The 17,426-nt window shown below is 42.2% G+C and overlaps 1 protein-coding gene across 4 annotated transcripts in view; it reads right to left on the reverse strand.

Moving 5' to 3' along the window:
- PSPC1 (paraspeckle component 1) overlaps positions 1 to 9,102 on the reverse strand; it is an 83,962-nt gene extending 74,860 nt beyond the window's left edge. For all 4 annotated transcript variants that reach the window (XM_074957945.1, XM_074957936.1, XM_074957959.1 and 1 more), the window contains exons 1-4: positions 8,611 to 9,102; positions 5,756 to 6,057; positions 3,292 to 3,387; positions 2,071 to 2,267 (exon numbers count right to left, since the gene is read on the reverse strand). In XM_074957945.1, the coding sequence (XP_074814046.1) occupies positions 2,071 to 2,267; positions 3,292 to 3,387; positions 5,756 to 6,057; positions 8,611 to 8,973 (958 nt within the window). In that variant the 5' untranslated portion in view covers positions 8,974 to 9,102. The remainder of the gene's footprint in view (positions 1 to 2,070; positions 2,268 to 3,291; positions 3,388 to 5,755; positions 6,058 to 8,610) is intronic.
- Positions 9,103 to 17,426: the final 8,324 nt, after the last annotated feature.

The raw sequence follows: 17,426 nt of genomic DNA on the forward strand, positions 1-17,426 counted from the left end.
GTGTTACTACCATTATACAAGGCACTGGTGAAACCTCATCTGGAATACTGTGTGCAGTTCTGGTCTCCAGATGATGAATTCAAAATTGGAACAGGTACAGAAAAGGACTACTAGAATCAGAGGAATGATTTTCATCTCATAATGTAGGCTTTCCAAAGAGGTTGGCTTCTTTAACCTAACCAAATGAAGGCTATGGGAAATATGACTGCTCTCTATAAATACATCAAAAGTATAAATACCAGGGAGTGGGAGGAGTTATTTAAGTTAAGCGCCAAAGCTGACAAAAGAACAAATGGATATAAACTGGCCATCAACACATTCAGGCTTGAAATTAGATGAAGGTTTCTAACCATCCGAGTGAAGTTCTTAAACAGCCTTCCAAGACAAGCAGTGGGGGGCAAAAAACCTAACTGGCTTCAAGACAGAGCTTTATAAGTTTATGGAGGGGATGGTATGACGAGACTGCCTAAATGATATACAGCCAATCTGCGACTTCTAGTAGCAAATATCCCTAATGACCAGTCATGGGATGCTAAACAGAGAGGGCTCTGAGTTATTACAGAATTCTTTCTGGGAGTCTGACTGTTGGATCTTGCCAAAATGCTCAGGATCCAACTGACTTGCCATATTTGAGGTTGGGAAGGGATTTTCCCCCAGGTCAGACTGGCAGAGACCCCGGGTTGTTGTTTTTTTTCCCCTACTCTGTCACATGGGGCACGGGTCACTTGCAAGTTTAAACTAGTGCAAAGGGTGGATTCTCAGTAACGTAAATCATGATTTGTGGACTTCAGTAACTCAGACAGAGGTTATGAGTCTTATTACAGGAGTGGGTGGGAGAGGTTCTGTGGCATGCAACGTACAAGAGATCAAAATAGATGATCATGGTGGTCCTTTCTGGCCTTAAAGTCAATGAGATATGTTGTTGAGAGAGTTGATAAACCAGCCTGCCTTAGACAAAGGAATGTGGATTTGCCTGACTGGGTCAAGCTTTGTAAGCCAGGGGACAATGAAGGTTTCAGAGCATGTAGGTGTTTCAAACCTTAAGCCTGGGCAACTAATATGTCCCCTCTGTCACAATTGTGTGTCTTTTCTTCATGTTTAGTTTTAACAAGTGATCATTCCATGACCGTATAATTTCCCTTCTCTTGGAGGTTCAAATCCCTTAAGTGTTGATACAGACTTTCAGCCTAAACAGTAACAGATACACAGAATAAAACTGCATGATGCTTAGTGTAGTGGTCTTTTGGATAAGAACTTGAAAATCCAGCTGTTATCTCCCCAATGTGGATCAGAAGATCCCACAACACCTTTCGTAGGGCTTACCCAGATACACTTGGCCAGTTTCCCCTACTTCCACTGTTGTGCATTGAGCCGGTGGTCTGCCACTATCCAACAGGTTTCAGTGCTGCACGTGTCTGGTTTGTTAAAAGCTTTTGGATCCTTTGTAATGAAACACGCTATTGTGTTATTTACTCAGAAGTCTGACAGTCCTTCCAACTGTGCAGAAAAAAAAACTAAAAATCAAGAAGGTGAGGATGGAATACTCCTTGAATCACCAGGTTCCTAAGTTGGGCATCAAAGCAAAAGGCTTTCAGCTATTAAAACTATAAAATTATCTCCCTCAACACTCATATGTATAAGAAATGGAAAATAATAGAGCAGCACCAGTCACACAATTTCTCTATACACAGTGTGCAAAATCTAACTTATTTCAGCCCAGGATCACAATCAACATTAAACTAAAAAACCCTTCCTATGGAATTTGTGAAGCTACCCAGCCTCTCCACACACAGTATTTAGATGTAAGTGGAGTTAGTTTTACATCCGATTATATTGTACTCTGAAAATAAAAGATGAGTAGACTTGATTTTGGTTCAAATGAAAAACTGTTTCCAACCTCTAAGTATTTTCTTAAAAAGCCAAGAAATATTTAGTCTAATAAAATCTCAAACATTTACATGTGTCACACACAACTGAGATTCATCACTCAATATGTTATGCGAAGGAACCTTTTTTGAGAAACAGGTTTTTTTTTTTTTTTTTATAGTTGGCGGAGTATCTGATTTTTACCTTGCCTCATCAGCATTAACTGATGTTCATGTCTAGCTGCTTCCATTTCCGCTTCTAGTTTCTCTTTGGCTTCTCTAATGTTCCTGTCAACCTGTTCTCGCTGCTGCTTTTCCATCTCATCAAGAGCCTTCCATCGGGAAGCATACTCAAATTCAAATGTTCCAGGTTGAGCAAAACGTGGAGGCTGCTCTCTTTCCCTAATAAAAATGTACACAGTTAAAATGTACAGAAATTTATTTATAAAGTAGCTGCAGTAGCAAAATATATTCCTAATCAAACATTCTGGTTTAATTTCTAACTTTAAATCAAGTTGCCAATTTCTGTAATTATAAATTAGCAGCTCATTTTCAGAACTCAGTCCCAAAACTTTATGGTAGGACTCTGCAGTAAGATTACTCTGCATGACCAGAGAAATAGTCCAAATCAAACCCCATGTAAATTTATTCGTTTTTAAGGAAGACTTGTTTTGCATTATATTGAAAATTTCTGATGCTTTAGCAGAAGGCTATGCAACTAAACTAATAATTATCAGGCTGCTAAGAAAGTGGCTTATAAACATGATTTTTTTAACACCAATGTTTGAAAACGTGTCATGGCTTGCTGTATTAACATATTACTCAAAGCCTTCAAAAACTAAAGCCCATCAAAATTTTAGTTCACAATATCCTTTTCAAATGCTTGTTCTATTGTAATAATTCATTAAAGAGCAATGAACCAAAATATTTATCTCATACATTATTTTAAAAATAAATCGTTCTATTTTTGCTTGTCATCTGAGTAAGCATTTTGGCTCCAGCAATCAGGATTTCTTGGGGAGAGTCTCAAATTTCAACACTAAAATTAAAAGAACTTTGGTTTCTCCTGACACTCAAGACTTACACAGTTTACTTTATTGCAACCATCACTGCGGTATTTGAAGCCCTGATCCTGCAGGAACACTGATGTACAGAGTCAATGAGACTGCTCAGAGTAAAAACAAACATGTGCACAAATCTTTTCAGGATCAGGGACTGAGTGCCTATTATCTGAGTTTGCACTTCATAATCAGGAAAGCCTAACAATTGTATATATATTTAAAAACAAAAAAAAAATCTGCTTATTAGACAAACAGCACTCACTCTCCCATCCTCACTCCACACATCAAGGTAAAATTTAATAAACTTTTGTTCACCAAGCTAACCTAATAATGTTTAATGAAATCTGAATCTAAATCCAACTTACTTATGATACTGTTGTGTTTTTTGCATTAATTTCTCTGGTAGCCCATCTTCATCATCAAATTGTTCCATAGGTTCTACAACAACAGGTCGAGGTGTTCTGAAAGAAATATTAAAGGTTTTCTGTGTTAATATTTTAATTCATTAATTAAACCAAGGAAATCCACATTGAAACAAGTTACATTTTGTAATATTGTTGGGAAACATTCTAAAAAATGACTTCTTAGGGTCTGTTAGGTACAACTCCTTCACGTTTAATGAAATTTTAAAAAAGCACTGTCTTAGTGAATAAATTTGTCTTACACAAGCCAACTTTATCTAGAAAACACTACTGCCCTTCTGATGGAAAAATAAACTGAGCAATTTAAAGAATTAAAAAAACTAAAAATAACTGTTTACAGGCAACTAAATTCTTTAGTGCAGGAATCATTTTTTTATTATGCATTTGTACAAATGTAGAAAAATGGGTCTGGGTCCATGAGAGGGACTCCTAGAAGCTATCACAATACAAACAAACAGCAGCTTTGTTCAGATATACAAGAAATACAGAGATGCTTTTGAAAGTTACCTGCACAATTAAAAATAGAATTGATAAGTGGACATCAGAGTTCCCACTACAATTAAAAAATAATTTCAGTATAACTGACTTTTTAAATGTCCTGTTCTGTAAAGTGCCATATTCTTAGAAATCAACATCTTCCCTTCATGAGCTATACACACCAGAGTATCAAACACAAACAAGCTACAAATTATAGAGATTTGCTTTTGTGGGAAAGCCAATTCCATTACTTTCCCAACATCGTCAGTTCTAGACTTTTTAATATTGTTATTTTACGAACAGTAGAGGGGCTTCAAATAATGAAAACCTTACAGGACTGCACAATACTATTCAAAGTAATAGGATGGCATAGCCATTACAACATAGGGCATACTCATGTTCAACTTATGCAGAGAATCAAATGCTAACGGAAGAAAGAACAGATTTCATGAAAAAAGAATAAATTAAACCATGAGTACCTGATTCTGCCACCCTTACTCAAATTGAGCAGGCCTATTGATTTCAATGGAAATAGTCACAGAGCAAGTCAGAAACACAAGGGTGGCAAAATCTGGCCCTCAATGGTCTGAAAAGCCCCCTCGATCCCTGATTATTAAGGGCATTCAACATATAATAGAAGAGTTTTTCAATACAATTGCATAAACCGATCTGGGTGAGTAAAAAATGTGAAAAATCTCATCCCATTATATAGATCTTCACAAAGAACCCAAAAAGCTACATAAATTAGAGTGTAACAAATTGTTTCATTGTATGATAGTTTTCTGGAATACTAAAACTTGTAATGTAAAGTTCTGGTAGCCACACTGTTCTTTCCATGGCTCTTCTTTCCCTATCCTATATCTTTGTAGCACAGCAGTTTGCACAAAAGTATATTTACAAAACAGTTGCATAATGATTCCATTATCAGTTACATCTTGTAACAAGTGCCATATGTAATGTGCCTGCAACACAATGTAGCAGCCACAACAGGGACCTACTAAATATGCCTGTAATTTAGTCCATTAGGGAATATTTTGGATTTTTAATTCAGGCCAAAATCATGTGTTTTTATTCACTCAAACATTATGTCACTCACCCGAATGAGAAAAGTTATAGATAATCGCACAATACATTTTTTCCTAAGCAGTTGCAATTTCAACCATATTCAGCAAAGCAGCATAAAACTGCTGCTGGCAAATGCATGTAGGCAAGCAGTCACACCACCACTGACAGTCCTCTGCCATTATGGCAAAGTGTGGAGAGGCAGAATTACAAAAGTATGAAGGAAGAGATTAAAAAAAGGTGATGAGGTGCTATCAATAATAGCAAGACCTGAAAAATTTACATGTCCAGTTAGTAGGAAACCATACAGTTGCTAACATAACCTTCAAAATATGAACAGATGCAGGGTCATGTCCCTCCTAAGTCTGCAAATAGAAAACTTCAGTGCTTCTTATAGTTTTGCCAAGATACCGCAAAGTAAACACCAACTAGAGTCTTGTCAGTTTTCACTACTGTTATTGGAAACTTCATGGTCAAGAATGAAACCAAAAAGAATCTAATTACCTTTGGAGAATTCTGAATAGGTACGGAGAAAGTAAAAGTTACTGGAAAATAATTGAAGAACCTACAAAGAAAATAACACCTACCCACGAAAATACTGTATTTACATATAACCAAATAAATTTTATGGCTATAGATATAGTTCATAACTAGCTGGGATTCAGAAAAAAATTCTTGAGCAAAGTAAGATGCTAGGTGTGAATACTCAAAACAACCTTCCAGCTGACATCTATTTCACAGTAAATCTGGTGTCCAAGTTCTGAGAACACAATAAAAGGTATGGCCATGCTCCTGGTTGCAGTTTTCTATACATTATAAAACTCTCACCCACAAATCTTACCAGAAAAAAAAAAAACCTGTAACTTACGTTGTTAGTAAGAATGCCCCATCACTGCATCTCTCTAGAGCCTTCCTTGCCGGAGGTTTTGCTGCAAACTCTACAAAACCTTTTCCTGTAGCTCTGCCACGGTCATCTACTACAACAACAGCCCTCTCCACTGGACCAAATTGAGAAAAAGCTTGTTCCAGAAGCTCATTGGAAACCACAGGTGAAAGATTCTTGACTGTTAAGGCAGCTCCATGTGTAGCAAATCGAATTCGAAGTGGTCTACTCTTCAAAATAGTACCATCAAGTTCTGTCTTTGCTATTTCAGCCAGTGTTCTAGATTCCTTTCCAAGAGGGGAAAAAAAAACATTTTATATGAATCCATTCTATACTTGCCTCAAGGATACTGAGTCAATTTATTAGTTTTCAGCTATTTTACCATTACTTAAAACATTTTTTTTAAGTTATGAGCATATTAAAATTAAGGGGGGGGATTGGTCAACATTCAAAGTATCCTCTTCCCAAAGCAAGAGTTTTTCAGATTCCGTTTGTTCAATGATTTCAGCAATCTGCATTTGTCTTTCCATACAATTTGTTCTAATATGTCGTACTTTAAATTCATTAGTTTTGCTTGCATGTGCTAGAGGATGATTCCCCAAACATTCCTATAGCAGAAAAGTATGCAACTCTTTATATGGACAGTCAAAGTGAGTTCAGAACTTTCACACAACTTTTTTTCATAGGGACATATATATTATTTTCATTTCTGCCTCTGTGAGAGGGAGGGGGGAAGTTTCCCTCATTCATTCTTTGACAAAAATTTTAAAATTTATAGGGAATTTTTTATTTTATTTTTTTGTTACCGTTCTTTTTATCCATAATCACTTTTGATTGAACTGATTGCTGAAATAAAGTCAAATACAATCTACATCCTAGAAGCAGTATTTTGTTTTCTCTAGGGATTTTCATTATGCCTGTTGTATTTATTACCCTTCACTTGTTTTTGTGCCTTTTGCATCTATCTACCCAAGTGTCAATTTTCCCTTCTGTTGCCCTCCCATTCTTATCCTGGAGTTTTTCCTTTCACTTCTTTCACCTATACCCCAAGTTATTGTACTAAAGAAATCAAGCCAAAGAAAGTGGGAGACAGCTTTCTTCACAACCTCTGCAAAATTATTCAGTTGGCCAAAAAGACTTCAAAAGAGTGATGTGAGATGCTCCATTCCTTAATCCTCTCAGCTACTACTAGCAAAGGGACAGTATTCTATCCCAGTTATATATTCAAGAAAAAAAAAAGCCTCTGTATAGTAACATTTTAAAAAATACAAGTATTTACACATTAGAAAAATCAATGTCAAAGTTACAATTAAAAAAAAATCTAAAATATTGGAAACTGACAATTTAAGTACCCCAAAAAATCTTAACTCTCCTTTTCTATGCCCACCACCCTGTGCATTCTCTATTGACAGCAGCTTTGACTATGAAAAGCATCCCAGCATAGCAGACAGACTGATGATATGTTAAAACCTGTGGGCAATAACCTAGCTTTGACTGCCTCAATTTTTTCATGATACACCAGAAACCAGTTTTTCAAAAATGAGCAGCACATATAATCCAAAAACCAGACTGGCCCCTTTAAGGTTTCTTAAAGTGGAGACCATTAAGTGGGGCATGCAAAAACACTGGTACTAGTCTAGTAGCTTTTGAAAATGTAGGCTTGTCTTTTCAAAAGGATCTCAAGGAAACAGTATGTGTATCTCACAATATATTTCACTAAAATGCTAATGGTATAACTTAACCTCTGAAATTGAGCCTCATTCTTTCATGAATGGATGCCTACAGCAAATAATCCTACCCGGCTCAGACTTCACATATTTGGCTTTCAAAGAAATAAAGAACAAAAGGAGTGGGAGAAGTATCCAGAGTCTCCTCCTTGAAGTATAATAAAACTTAATTCATGCTACATCATAAACAGGAAAAATCCAATTAATCACACAAAGAAACTTATGAAATAACGCAGTATGAGGGTGGACCAACCATCTCAACCCAACTAAACATGCTTTCTTATTCAAAGCATTTTCCATTTTCTACTACTGAAAATTAAAAGGCAGTAAAAGTATCAGGTTATCTGTGTAGAACAAGTGGGGCTGGTGGGTGGGAGGTGAAGGCAGCTGGACATGTAAGTGGACAGGCAACAGTGTGCACTACTTGGGGATAGAAATGGAGGCGGTGAGGCAGTTGGCAGTCAGTGTATGGAAGATTTCAGAGAAGCAGCCGTATTAGTCTGTATTTGCAAAAAAGAAAAGGAGTACTTGTGGCACCTTAGAGACTAACCAATTTATTTGAGCATAAGCTTTCGTGAGCTACAGCTCACTTCATCGGATGCATTCAGTGGTATGTCCAAATAAATTGGTTAGTCTCTAAGGTGCTAGAAGTACTCCTTTTCTTTTTAGTGTATGGAAGAGTAACCATGGCAAGGCATGAAAGAAAGAACTGTACCAGGCGGAGGAGCAGAAGAAGGGAAGCAATAAGGCTAGTGGCAGTGAAACTAGCACTGACTGTACTGACAAGGGAAAGGAGACGAGGCTGCAGGGAACCATCTGTCCCACTCCGCCTCCAACACGCACACGGAGGCCATGCGGGGGGGCGACGACACAAGCACTGTTCCACTTCCCCCCCCCCCTCCACACAGTATCAGGGAGATGTAGGTTAGGCGACTTTAGGGGCGAGGTCCGTCCCACTCCCCCACATACAATGCCTGTACGGCATGCAAACACCGAGACAAGGCCTCTCCCACTGCCCCCCGGACGGTGTCAGTACCGGAGTACTGTAGACGGCCGGAGGGGAGAGGCCTGTCCCACTCCCTCGCAGACACGGACGGGGGAAGAAGTCCTTACCAGGCGGATGAAACCAAAGCCGCGGTCGCGGTTGATAAAGACCTCGCTGGGCTCCCCGTAGCGCTCGAAGAGGCGCTTGAAGTCCTCCTCGGTGATGTCGGTGGGCAGGTTCCCCACGAAGAGGCGGCAGCGCTGCGTGTAGCTCTTTTCGCCAGGCTTGAGGAAGCTCTTGATGTCGATGGTGAACCCGACCTCCTGCTCCTCGTCGCCAGCCTCTTTGCCCGGCGCCATGGCCCCTACCTCGCTGTCCGCCTCCAGGCCCCGCATCCCCTTCAGGCCGCCGCCCCCCACCATGCCGAGCGGGGCCGCCGGGGAGCTGTTTTCGATCCGCACTTGTTTCAAGTTCCGGCTGTTCGCTGCCATGTTTCGGTCTCTCTCGCGCTCTGAGGGGGTCACGGAGCCGCCGCAACCACTGACCGGACCACCAGCGAGCGAATTCAAAATGGCGGCGGCGCCAGCCCGAACGAGTTAACGTCTCCGAGGAAAGCCCCTCCCACCAACTGCTCAACCGTTGCGCCTGCGCAGTGACTCCCATTGACAGGAGAAAGGGGGCGGGGAGACCGTCCGAGGCGAGCGCGTGGAAACTGGGACTAGGGGTGGGGCAGGTTTGCTTGTGTCACGGGATGCCTCGCTCGCTGTGCTGGGACATTCGTCCCATGGCGCTTTTCAGAGGAGCTGGGGGTTGCCTTTTTAAATCCCCGCGGCACCCTCCTTGGCAGCCAGCCTCTATCGAAGCGGCTGTGGTTGAGTGGCTATCTCTACAGGTTTGAGAGTAGCAGCCGTGTTAGTCTGTATTCGCAAAAAGAAAAGGAGTACTTGTGGCACCTTAGAGACTAACCAATTTATTTGAGCGTAAGCTGCTATAGCTCACTTCATCGGATGCATATGCAGATGAAGTGAGCCGTAGCTCACTTAGCTTATGCTCAAATAAATTGGTTAGTCTCTAAGGTGCCACAAGTACTCCTTTTCTCTCTCTACAGTGAGTGAAGTAGTTTTGGGCCCTTCATCGTAAAGCTACGTTATATCTAAAGGCCTGAAAAAGTTTGGGGTCTCCTTATAGTAGTCACTGCCCTGAAGTGCTAACTCGCTGAGACCATAACCCTGCAAACACACCTGCAGAACATTACTAGCAGTACTCCCCTAATTTGCACATGTATTTTAGGAGGATCAGGCCCTTGGAATAAACAAGACTCAGAACAAACAAGCAGGGGGTAGGAAGAGATGGGATACATGACTGCAACATAAGCATGTTTTCACACAACCAGTTTATTTGTTCTTAATTTTGAGACAAGGTTCTGCTGCATTAGATAGCGATCTGTGCTGTATTCCCAATTTGTATAATGTGTCAGTTTGTGATCAGTAATAAGGATTGTGAAAGGCACAGAATTATTAACACCAGTTAAAAGAAAAGGAGTACTTGTGGCACCTTAGAGACTAACCAATTCATCTGAGCATAAGCTTTACGGCTGTAGCTCACGAAAGCTTATGCTCAGATAAATTGGTTAGTCTCTAAGGTGCCACAAGTACTCCTTTTCTTTTTGCGAATACAGACTAACATGGCTGCTACTCTAACACCAGTTAGTAAAACAGATGAGTCTAGATTAGAATCTGTAGTTACCGAGGGCTGGGTTTTAGTACATTATATATTCTCCTGGACCTAGGCCAAAATGCATAGGGATAGGGAAAAGTTGCAGCAGGTTGAAGAGGATGAAGACCATCATCATGCATTTTCGTCTGTCCCGTCTGAAGGTTCAGCTCTGAATGGAAAATGCTGAAGTGACAGGAAGCTGCATGTGCCATGCCAATGACATGTTATGGGATTTTGGTGTATTTCCAAAAATACCTGTGCTGTGTGTGAGACAAAGACAGGCAGGGGCAATTGTCAAAACCTTTAACTTGGAAAAATCTGAAGGGATTTTCATGAGGCCAATAAAGAACTATCTCCATGCCAGAGTTCAAAGTAAAACTGCAAACATTGGAGGTGTTAGAACTCTTTTTTTTTAATTGCAATAATTTTTCATTGTAGACAATGTTATGGGTCACTTTTAGTTATTCAGAGAGCAGGGGTGGGATAGTTCAGTAGTTTGAGCATTGGCCTGCTAAAACTAGGGTTGTAAGCTCAATCCTTGAGGGGGCCATTTAGGGATCTGGGGCAAAAATGGGGGATTGGTCCTGCTTTGAGCAGGGGGTTGGACTAGATGATCTCCTGAGGTCCCTTCCAACCCTGATAGTCTATGATTACAAGAAAATACCATTATAGTGCCATCTGGTGACTAAATCCAGGATTGTCTCAATAATTTTAATCAAATCACCTGGAAAGAAAAAATGGGAAACCTAGAATAAATTGGTCTATCCTTTGTAGTCTTAGAGAAATAAGATGATGAGGACTTCTAATTTAAAATGTATGAGTGGGCTTCCTTTCTCTGTTCAATTCACTACTAAACGTAATTATACAATGGATGGCTGCTGGGTCTAAATGGAGAGAGTAATCTTCTAAACATACCACCTTTACAAGATGCTCCATCAAACCCAATCGAACATAGTTATTACAACATTTCTTTGCAGGCCATCATTAGAATCTGGAAAAATGAGGGGGAAAGCCAATGTCTCTGAATATGTCTTCCCTTTTACTCCTATAAGTAATGCTGATCTTGGTCAAGGAAACAAAGGCTGCCAGAAATTTGATTGTCGGACTCACCAGTTTGAGCTTGAGGAAAGCATCCTAGCTTTTCTAAAGAAATAACTCTGAAAGCTGTATCCCTCACAAACATTGCTAGGTCACAGAATATGTGTTTGGCAATATTTTCCAACTAAAGTACTTTGCCTGTACTCCAGCTTACAAGAAAGCTATAATCAGACTCCCAACTAAAATAGAAAGCAGTGTACTAATCTTTCCACTGTGTAATGCAGCAACATCTGAAATATAATATGCGCTCAGCTATTTCTTACCAGTCACTTAAACTGTGTTCAAAAATAGGAGATGGACTTGGGCAGGCAGTTTACCCAAACAAACAAGTCATCTGGAACTTTTTGTGCAGCTGTATCCCAGTCAAGCAGGGAAATGTGTGGTACAATCATAGAAATGTAGGGCTGGAAGGACCTTGAGAGGTCATCTAGTCCATCCCCCTGCTGAGGCAGGATCAAATATACCTAGACCATCTTTGTGTAGCCTGTTTTTAAAAACCTCCAGTGACTGGGATTCCACAATCACCCTTGGAAGCCTATTCCAGTACTTAACTATCCTTATAATAAGAAATTTTTTCCTAATATGTAACCTAAATCACCCTTGCTGCACATTAAGCCTATTACTTCTTGTTCTGCCTTCAGTGGACATAGAGAACAATTGCTCACCGTCCTTTTTATAACAGCCCTTAATATATTTGAAGACTGTTGTCAGATCCCCCCTTAATCTTCTTTTCTCAAGACTAAACATACCCAGTTTTTTTAACCCTTCCTCAGGTCATGTTTTCTAAACCTGTTATCATTTTTGTTGCTCTCCTCTTGGCTCTCTCCTATTTCTCCACATCTTTCCTAAAGTGTGGTGTCAAAACTGGACACCATACTCTAGCTAAGGCTTCACCACTGCTGAGCAGAGTGGGACAATTACTAACCATGTCTTACATACAACAATCCTGTTAATATACCCCACATTATGTAAGTCTGTTTCACAACTCATCATATTGTTGGCTCATATTCAATTTGTGTTCCACTACCACCTCCAGATCCTTTTCAGCAGTACTACTGCCTAGCCGGTTATTCCCCATTTTGTATTTGTGCCTTTGATTTTTCTTTCCTAAATAAAGTACTTTGCACTTGTCTTTTCTGAATTGCATCTTGTTGATTTTAGATCAATTCTCCAATTTGCCAAGGTCATTTTGAATTCTAATCCTGTCCTCCAAAGTGCTTGCAACCCCACCCAGCCTGGAATCATCCACACATCTTATAAGCATACTCTCTATTCCCTAATGGGCCGCAGGTTGCCCACCACTGACTTAGAGGATAATAGGGTGATAAGTAATAGCCAACATGGACTTGTCAAGAAGTCATGCCAAACCAACCTAATTTCCTACGAGCTTGCAAACTGATTGTTGAATAAGAGCCTAGGAGGGGGATCCACAGGACCTGGGGGGGGATCCTTTAGCCCACTTCCCAGGATAGGAAGGATTACGCTCCTGTAGCCATCTGGCCCGACCCTGTCACACTAGGTAGACAGAATAACCTTTACACTCCTTCTTTTCCAGCAGACTTTTGATTTGCTGGTCTTGCTGCTGAAGTTGCTTGATGTCAAACTGACTGTTTGCATTAGGATTTGATGGCTGGACCTTGGAGATAAGTGGCGACGTGTGTATCCAGAGATGATCTTCGTTGAGAAGTGCAGCTTCCTTTGCTAGAAGGTCCACTTGATGATTCAGCTTTGACACTTCTATGTGGTCCTTGCTGTGGGCTTTTACTTTACACAGGTAAGTTTGTCCCAACCTCTTGGATGCCAGATCCCAGGCATGCTGAAGGTAATTAGCATACTATATGGGTTTTCCGTCTACCGAGTGCATCTGACGCTGAATCCATACAGGCATCCAGTCACTTAGGGCTCAGATCACCCAATCTGAATCAGAGCAGATGCAAAATGTCTTCTTCCTGTTTTTCTTCGCATAGGACAGCCATAACTGCCACTATCTCGGAAGCCTTAGCTGAATATGGCCTGACCATGCCTTGTAGTATCCTTTTCGAGGTTGGCTGTACAGCAGCATAGATTACTGTTGAATAATTTGTTAATGGTTCAGAGATTGCTTCGCCTAGTTCCTTCAATACCTTAGGGTGAATTTTGTCAAGCCCTGCCAACTTGAATACATCTAACTTATATAAACATTCATTAACCTGTTCTTTCTATCTTGTTGTTAATATTAATTGTGTTAAGCACCTGACCATAATTAACTTTTTTAGTGAAGACTGAAGCAAAATAGGTATGTCAGAATACTCACTGCAATGTATTATCCCCTTCCACATTAAATGCAACCAAAAGCAGTTATTTTCCTGTATCTGTTTGCCTCTGATATGCAGTCTTCTGGAGCAGAAGAGGAGAAAATCTCTGAGATCTTGATTTCTCAGCTAGTGGCCACAGCAGTTGCTGAGAAAAAAAGGATGGCTAATGTAGAAAAAAGAAGTCTTTTTCTGGGGCACTCAGTATAGGTATGGCCCTACCAAATTCCTGGTCATGAAAAATGGACTGTGAAATCTGGTCTTTTGTGTGCTTTTACCCTATACTATACAGATTTCACAGGGGAGACCAGTGTTTCTCAAACTGGGGGTTCTGACCCAAAAAGGAGTTGCAGGGGGGTGGCATGGTTATTTTAGGAGGGCTGCAGTACTGCCACACTTACTTCTGCACTGCCTTCAGAGCTGGATGGCCGGAGAGCAGTGGCTGGTGGCTGGGCGCCCAGCTCTGAAGGCGGCGCCCCCCGAGCAGCAGCACAGAAGTAAAGCTGGCAATACCATACCATGCCACCCTTACTTCTGCACTGCTGCTAGTGGCGGCTCTGCCTTCAGAGCTGAGCTCCCAGCCAGCAGCCACCATTCTCCAGCTGCCCAGCTCTGAAGGCAGTGTCACTGCCAACAGCAGCACAGAAGTAAGGGTAGAAATACTGCAACCCTCCCTTACAATAACCTTTGCGATTCCCCCCACAACTTCTTTTTGGGTCAGGATCCCTACAATTACACCACCATGAAATTTCAGATTTAAATAGCTGAAATCATGAAATTAACGATTTTTAAAATCCTATGTCCGTGAAATTGACCAAAGTGGACCGTGAATTTGGTAGGGCCCTTAGTATAGGCAATCAGCCTTGTTCGTGTGTTGCATCATGGTAACAGGTGAAAGCCAGATGAATTTGGCAAGCTTAATAATCCATCAGGGATAGGAAGCATCACCTTCCTCTTCTCTTAGAATCATAGAATAATAGAATACCAGGGTTGGAAGGGACCTCAGGAGGTTGTCTAGTCCAACCCCCTGCTCGAAGCAGGACCAATCCCAACTAAATCATCCCAGCCTGGGCTTTGTCAAGTCTGACCTTGAAAACCTCTAAGGGAGGAGATTCCACCACCTCTCTAGGTAACCCATTCCAGTGCTTCACCACCCTCCTAGTGAAAAAGTTTTCCCTAACATCCAACCTAAACCTCCCCCACTGCAACTTGAGACCATTACTCCTTGTTCTGTCATCTGCTACCACTGAGAACAGTCTAGATCCATCCTCTTTGGAACCCCCTTTCAGGTAGTTGAAAGCAGCTATCAAATCCCCCCTCATTCTTGTCTTCTGCAGACTAAACAATCCCAGTTCCCTCAGCCTTTCCTCATAAGTCATGTGCTCCAGCCCCCTAACCATTTTTGTTGCCCTCTGCTGGACTCTTTCCAATTTTTCCACATCCTTCTTGTAGTGTGGGGCCCAAAACTGGACACAGTACTCCAGATGAGGCCTCACCAATGTCAAATAGAGGGGAATGATCACGTCCCTCGATCTGCTGGCAATGCCCCTATTTATACATCCCAAAATGCTGTTCGCCTTCTTGGCAACAAGGGCACACTGTTGACTTATATCCAGCTTCTTGTCCACTGTAACCCCTAGGTCCTTTTCTGCAGAACTGCTGCCTAGCCATTCGGTCCCTAGTCTGTAGCGGTGCATGGGATTCTTCCAGCCTAAGTGCAGGACTCTGCACTTGTCCTTGTTGAACCTCATCAGATTTCTTTTAGCCCAATCCTCTAATTTGTCTAGGTCCCTCTGTATCCTATCCCTACCCTCCAGCGTATCTACCTCTCCTCCCAGTTTAGTGTCATCTGCAAACTTGCTGAGGGTGCAATCCACGCCATCCTCCAGATCATTAATGAAGATATTGAACAAAACCGACCCCAGGACCAACCCTTGGGGCACTCCGCTTGATACCGACTGAAAGGAAGTAACTACATTATCCCCATTTTATGGATGGGGAAACAGAAGTGAGTTGACTTTCCCATGGTCCCCTAGCAGGCCAGCAGGCCCATCTTGAACTGCAAGATGTCAGAAATTATCTTTTCCTTCTGCTAGATAAAAGTAGACAGAAGCCCCAAAGTATCAATCATTCTGTCAGGTTGTGGCAGGACTACAGGACTGTGCCTAGGACCCAGCTCCAGGAGACATGTGATTACATCAGAATCTCAGATTACATTTTAAAAAAAAGGGTTTAGCTCTCCTGTTTTCAAGTTTTGCTTCCTAAACATGAACACAGGATGACACAACTGATGCAGCAATGTCTGCAGACAATCTCAAACAGTAGATCCGAGAGGAGAAACTGCCCTGTTCAAATTAATGAGTTGCTAACTCAAGATGCACTGCTCGAGGAGGCTCCACCAATACCACCCCACCAGAGGACTTTGCATATGGCCAGAGAAGAATGCAGCAGGCCTAGCCCATCAATCCTAACAGATATACCTCAACTGCTGGTGTAAGTTCTGGGGGACTTCCTCCTGCCAAATTTGACAGAGATTGGGACACGTTTCAGAGGTTCCTGAACCAATGTCAGCCACTGTTTCTCCTCCACCACCAATCATTTCCCATGGATAAGGCCCCTGCAGGCTCATCTTAAATTTGTTGATTCAGGCCTTGGCCTTGGCTTCCTGAAACAGTCCGGCCCCCTCGTGACAATTAGAGGAATTTATTCAAGCTATGTCCATCATCTTCAGTGACCCCAACTACGTGCAGACCACCAAGGCAGCCCTTCACACCTTATGGCAAGGAGTCCAGCCCATACCAACTATGCTGCTGAATTTCATCATTTTTTCTTCTGACACCAAGTGGAATGAGGCAGCACAGCATCACCATTTCCGCTTGGGTTTAAATGAGGATATAAAGGACGAGTTTGCATGGATGGAGCCTCTGTCCAGTTTGAACAAGCTGATTGATTTGTGCATCAGAATCAACTTTCACTTCATGGAGCATTGTCATTAGCATACCTCTATTTTCTGGAAGCCGCCATTCACCCTGTCCCTGACATCGCAAATATGCAGATCTTCCCTGGCATCAGAGCTCCTGCAAACCAACCAGGTTAATCCGCACCTCTCCAACTGGGGGAAACACCAATGCTCGGCATTAGGTTTGTGCTTATATTGTGGAGAACCTGGCCATTTTGCCTTGACATGTCCAGTGAAGACTAAGGCAGAACCGGGGCCGGGAAAGACCACGTCCCCAGCCCTTAGGAGTGGGTCCAAGCCGAGCTGGTCTTCTCCCCACTTCAGTGGTTCCCAGCATCCATGGGCCACAGTTGGCACAACAGGATCCCTGAGTCAGTTTCTCTGAATATCTCTATTAATCTGACTACCAGTAAGCCCCGAGATCCCTCTACAGACCCTAGACAACTCGGAGGCCTCATGTAATTTTATGGACTTAAACTTTGCCAAGATCCATGCTGTTCCCACCACATCCAAGGACTTCTATATTTGGGAGGGGCTCAGTGGGGGGGAGGCTCTGGATGCAGGGGGTGAGGCTCGACGGTGTGGGGATTCAGGTGTGGGGAGCTCGGTGGGAGGATGCTGGGGATCCAGATGCACTGGGGCTGGTCAGATGGGAGGGTAGCTCCCCATAGAGTGACCCCTCTCTCCGCAGCTGAGGAGTGATGGGGGCAGGGGATGCAAAGCTTCCTAGAGCCAGGTGAGTTTGCTGAGAGTGGGTCTGACCTGGCTCCAGTGGCTCTCTGCAGGGGAAGTGCCATCGTCCTCTTCCCCCGCCCCCACCCCCCACATGCACTGGGATGAGCAGCTCAGCACTCGCCTGGGTTGGGAAGCAGCTCAGCTG

This window comes from Natator depressus, chromosome 1, assembly GCF_965152275.1.
Source record: "Natator depressus isolate rNatDep1 chromosome 1, rNatDep2.hap1, whole genome shotgun sequence".
In the NCBI taxonomy this organism is placed as follows: Eukaryota; Metazoa; Chordata; order Testudines; family Cheloniidae; genus Natator; species Natator depressus.